General features: G+C 48.1%; 1 protein-coding gene across 1 annotated transcript; it reads left to right on the top strand.

Moving 5' to 3' along the window:
- The first annotated feature begins 1,145 nt into the window (after positions 1 to 1,145).
- Positions 1,146 to 3,025, top strand: LOC123135036 (flavonoid O-methyltransferase-like protein Os11g0303600). The gene is made up of 2 exons (XM_044554164.1): positions 1,146 to 1,988; positions 2,461 to 3,025. The coding sequence occupies exons 1-2, from the start codon at positions 1,188 to 1,190 to the stop codon at positions 2,755 to 2,757; spliced, it is 1,098 nt and encodes a 365-aa protein (XP_044410099.1). The 5' UTR covers positions 1,146 to 1,187; the 3' UTR covers positions 2,758 to 3,025.
- The last annotated feature ends 1,380 nt before the right edge of the window (positions 3,026 to 4,405 follow it).

Genomic DNA, 4,405 nt, shown 5'->3' with positions numbered 1-4,405 from the left:
TTCCACGAGAAATGACAGCAAACACATTGCTATATTATATTATCGTGTCATGGATACCAACTAAAAATACGACTGACAAGAATAGATCAATTTAAGCAAAAACATCATCTAGCCAACTTAGGATCATCGTGTTGTGCAACTTTCTAAATCATATATACTACTACAGACTATTATATGTGCAACTACAACTATTGGATAATCTACTCAGGCAAAAAAGTACTCGTGATAATCAACCAAGACTAAAGGTTGTGCAGCCATGCAGGAACTAGAATTTTTTATTAGCATTCAGGTGAGCACCATGTCCATAAGCTCTGAATAGGACGACGTTGCCTGGCGATTCGGCGGGCAGTAGGTACAAGAGCTGAGCTCCAATGATGCCGGGCACCATGACTCCATGAGCAGCAGCGTGTGCACACCAATGGACTTGCACAGCTCCACCAGCAGCGGCAGCAACACCATGGGGGTACGTCCATGGCAAACACGACCGCGCCGCTGCGGTCCGACCGGTTTGGGAGAATTTTGTCTGGTTTCATGCCTCGCCGGGAGGAGGTTGCGGCACTGCTTTTCCGGCTCCTTGGCTGACCTGCTCTCCAGGTTTCTCCGGTTGGCCGCCTCGGCTTGGCCTCCGGCCGGGGCACACTGCTTCCTGGCCGGATACGTTAAAGACGATGAAAAGATGATAAGGATAAGCCTTTGTTTTTTCAGAGAGAAAGTAAGGGTGTCACACCGGCTTTGTCGGATAGCGCACAAGCTAACCACGTCTCGCCCCGACCAGGAAACACCTGGCGGTCGTGGGCCAAACGATGCGCTCGCAATGAGCGGTCCAAGCACGGCCGCTCGGTTCAGCAAAATCGTGTGCGTGCACCATGAAGTATTTAGGTTTATCGATTCGATTCGAATCCACGAAAGGAATGTGTGTACAGTCGGTCGGTCTATCTCAAAGCCGCACGTGCCTCCTTTCCGTTTCCACCCACAGCGAGCAGTCTTGAGTCTTCTTTCTGCGCTGTATCGATACGCTACCCCGGCCCGTTGATAGCGATATAGTGTCATGGTCATCACCCTCGTGTTTCACGAGAAATGACAGCAAACACATTGCTATATTATATGAGAGTGTCCTCCGTCCCCTATATCTCTACCAGATCGAAGTGCACAACACGTACAGCACTTAGAGATAGAGATCATCGGCAATGGCAGGCCAGGCAGAGAAGGTGTTTGTCCCCACCGACACGGAGCTGCTCCAGGCGCAGTCGGACCTGTGGCGCCACACCCTCTGCTACCTCACGCCTATGGCGCTCCGGTGCGCCGTCGACCTTGGCGTCCCCACTGCCATTCACCGCCTCGGCGGCGCCGCGTCCCCATCCGAACTCGTCGCCGCCCTATCCCTCCCCACGTCCAAGCTGCCCTTCCTCGCCCGCCTGCTGCGCCAACTCGCCACGGCGGGCGTCTTCAGTGCAACCGACGCCGGAACGTACCGCCTCAACCCGCTCTCGTACCTCCTGGTAGACGGCGTCCGCATCGACGGCGACGCTAGCCAGACGGCCCTCGTGCGCGCCGCGGCCTCGCGCTACTACGTGGAGGCGGCTATGGGGCTGGCGGACTGGTTCAGGAAGGACTTCGATGGAGCCGTTCCCTCGCCGTTCGAGGACGTGCATGGCGCGGCCATCTTCGAGGAGAGCATGGTGCTCCTCGACCCGGAGATGGATCAGCTGCTCCACGACGCCCTCGCTGCCCACGACCACATGGGGATCGGCCCCGTGCTCCGGCAGTGCCATGAGCTGTTCGATGGGCTTGAGTCTCTCACTGACTGCGGCGGTGGCGATGGGACTACCGCGAGGTCCATCGTCGAGGCCTACCCTCACATCACGTGCACTGTGCTGGACCTTCCAAAGGTCATGGACAAAGTTCTTCCCGCTGAAGAAGGAGCAGTTAAGTATGTTTCCGGTGACCTGTTCCACGTTGTCCCACCTGCTCAAGCCGTGTTGCTCAAGGTATATATGATATGAATGTTGCACATTCCATAATTTTTATTCCAAGTGAAATATTAAGGGTGTGGTTAGGTCTTGGTCGATTGAGACTTAAAGTCTGAGTCAAGTAATATAGTACTCCCTCCGTCCGGAAATACATAAAAGGAATGTATCTAGACATACGTCTAGATACATCCCCTTTTATTCATTTCATGACAAGTATTTCCGAACGGATGGAGTATATAGAAGTAAAAAAAACTGAAAATAATTTTTTTATATGAATCTCCATGCAAGATCAAATGAATATAACATCGATCGATACATAACAAAGTCTTAGTCCACTAAGACTTAGCAAAATTGAAATATTCAAGCAATGCTTAATTAGTTTTCATTTCTGAAATAATAACAGCTTAAAATAATAAAATCCCTTCATATTTCATCCTAGTCAGGCTTGATTAACCTTAAACTACAAGTTTATCCATGCATGGTAATGTAGCTTGTACTGCACTTCTGGAGCGACGAGGATTGCGTCAAGATCCTGGCACAATGCAAGAAGGCTGTTCCTCCCCGGGATGCAGGAGGAAAAGTCATCGTCATAGACATTGTGCTTGGATCTGTTTCAGGGCCAATGCTGGAAACCCAACACCTCATGGATATGGTCATGCTAGTGGTGACAAGAGGCCGACAGCGCGATGAGAAGGACTGGAGTGAGATCTTCGTCAAGGCGGGGTTCAGTGGCTATAAGATTGTGAAGAAGCTGGGAGCTCGAGCTGTCATTGAGGTCTATCCATAAGGTTGTGCTCCCAAAGTAAGATGTTTACATATGTTATGGATTGTTGTGTGCTCGCTCTAAGGATGCAAAAATAAAGGAGCGCCTTGTCATTTTCCAAAGAGAAGTCCTAGGTAGATCATAGAATAGCAAGGCGGTTATGTCTTGTTACCTTATGATACCTGTGGAACTTTCTTTTGGAAGAAATAGTATGCAGACAGAGTGCTTATCATATATGCTTTGTGTACAATATCATATACCATAAGATCAAGTCGTGTATTTGTTATCGAAACCTTGTCTTCTATATGGTCCAAAAATATTTAGCAAATTTTAATTATGCCCTCTCTAGGGCCTCTAGTGGTTTCTTTGTAGCTCAGAATGAAGTTGCGTTCATAATGAATTTCCTATATCCAACAGGTTCACCTCAATACACTTAGGTGAGTCTTGGATTCTAACCAATACATATGGACCCTATCAAGTCAAAACCTTAACTACTTTCATTGACTGATTCCAAAATGTGCATGCCAGTTTATCAGGCTTAGTTGGTGAAAGTGCGTTATATCGACTAGAGGGGGGGGGGGTGAATAGGCGATTTTTATGAATTCTTCACTGAGGAATTTGCCGGTGAGGAAATTCCTTAGCGAAGAACTACTTGCAGCGGAATAAGCACTCAGAAGTAAGCATAGCAGAATACATGCATGGTCATCATGATGAAATGAAGACAATCAAAGAGTACAGAAAGCGTAAACACAGGATAGCACAAGATGAAGACAAACAGACTGAAGAAATTGAACTGAGAAAATAGAGAAAGTCTTCAGTCAAAGTCTTCAAACACAGATATGAACAAACAGTTAACACAGTAATGAGGAAATGAATGGGTTGAGGAAATGGAACCAGTTAGGTTGGTGAAGACAATAATTTGGTAGACCAGTTCCAACTGTTGTCTCAGTTGTACGTCTGGTTGGAGCGGCTGAGTATTTAAACTCGAGGACACACAGTCCCGAACACCCAGTCTCTGAGCACGCAGCTCAGGACACCCAGTCCTCACCGTAATCTCCTTGAACTAAGGTCACACAGACCTCGTCCAATCACTCGTGCTAAGTCTTCAGGCGACTTCCAAACCTTCACAGATTTGGTCACTCGGCGATCCACAATTCCTCTTGGATGCTCTAGACCATGACGCCTAACCGTCTGGAAGAAGCACAGTCTTCAAAGGTAACAAGCGTCGGATCCACGCAGGATCAATCTCTTCAGTGATGCTCAATCACTTTGGGTTTGTAGGGGTTTGGTTTTTGGGTTTTTCCTCACTCGATGATTTTCAATCAAAGTCCTCGGAGGATGGGTTGCTCTCAAATGACAAGTGTTAAGTTCTCGCGGAGCAGCCAACCAGCTAGTGGTTGTAGGGGGCAGCTATTTATAGCCTAGGGAGCAGCCCGACATGATAAGACATAAATGCCCTTCAATGATATGACCGTTAGGTGGATAAGATATTTTGGGACAACTGGCGCGCAGCACAACAACGGTCGGAAATTTGACTCTCAAATTCCTCAGGGCTATCATGTTCCTCACTGTGTAGGCAATTCGCACTGGCGAATTCCTAACTCCTCAGTCAGAACAAATTCCTCAGCGACCAGAAGAACTTCGTCTCTGTCACTGATGAAATTGACTAAAC

The sequence above is a fragment of the Triticum aestivum genome, chromosome 6B (genome assembly GCF_018294505.1).
Source record: "Triticum aestivum cultivar Chinese Spring chromosome 6B, IWGSC CS RefSeq v2.1, whole genome shotgun sequence".
Taxonomy (NCBI): Eukaryota; Viridiplantae; Streptophyta; class Magnoliopsida; order Poales; family Poaceae; genus Triticum; species Triticum aestivum.
The sequence above is the reverse complement of the archived record's forward strand: the minus strand, read 5'-3'. Positions and strand labels throughout refer to the sequence as shown.

What these genes read in the sequence shown, in the direction of transcription:
- LOC123135036 (XM_044554164.1), top strand. Translation starts at nt 1,188, where the DNA reads ATGGCAGGCCAGGCAGAGAAGGTGTTTGTCCCCACCGACACGGAGCTG. An exon ending in CTCAAGCCGTGTTGCTCAAG is followed by an intron (nt 1,989 to 2,460) that starts GTATATATGATA and finishes ATGGTAATGTAG; the next exon opens with CTTGTACTGCACTTCTGGAG.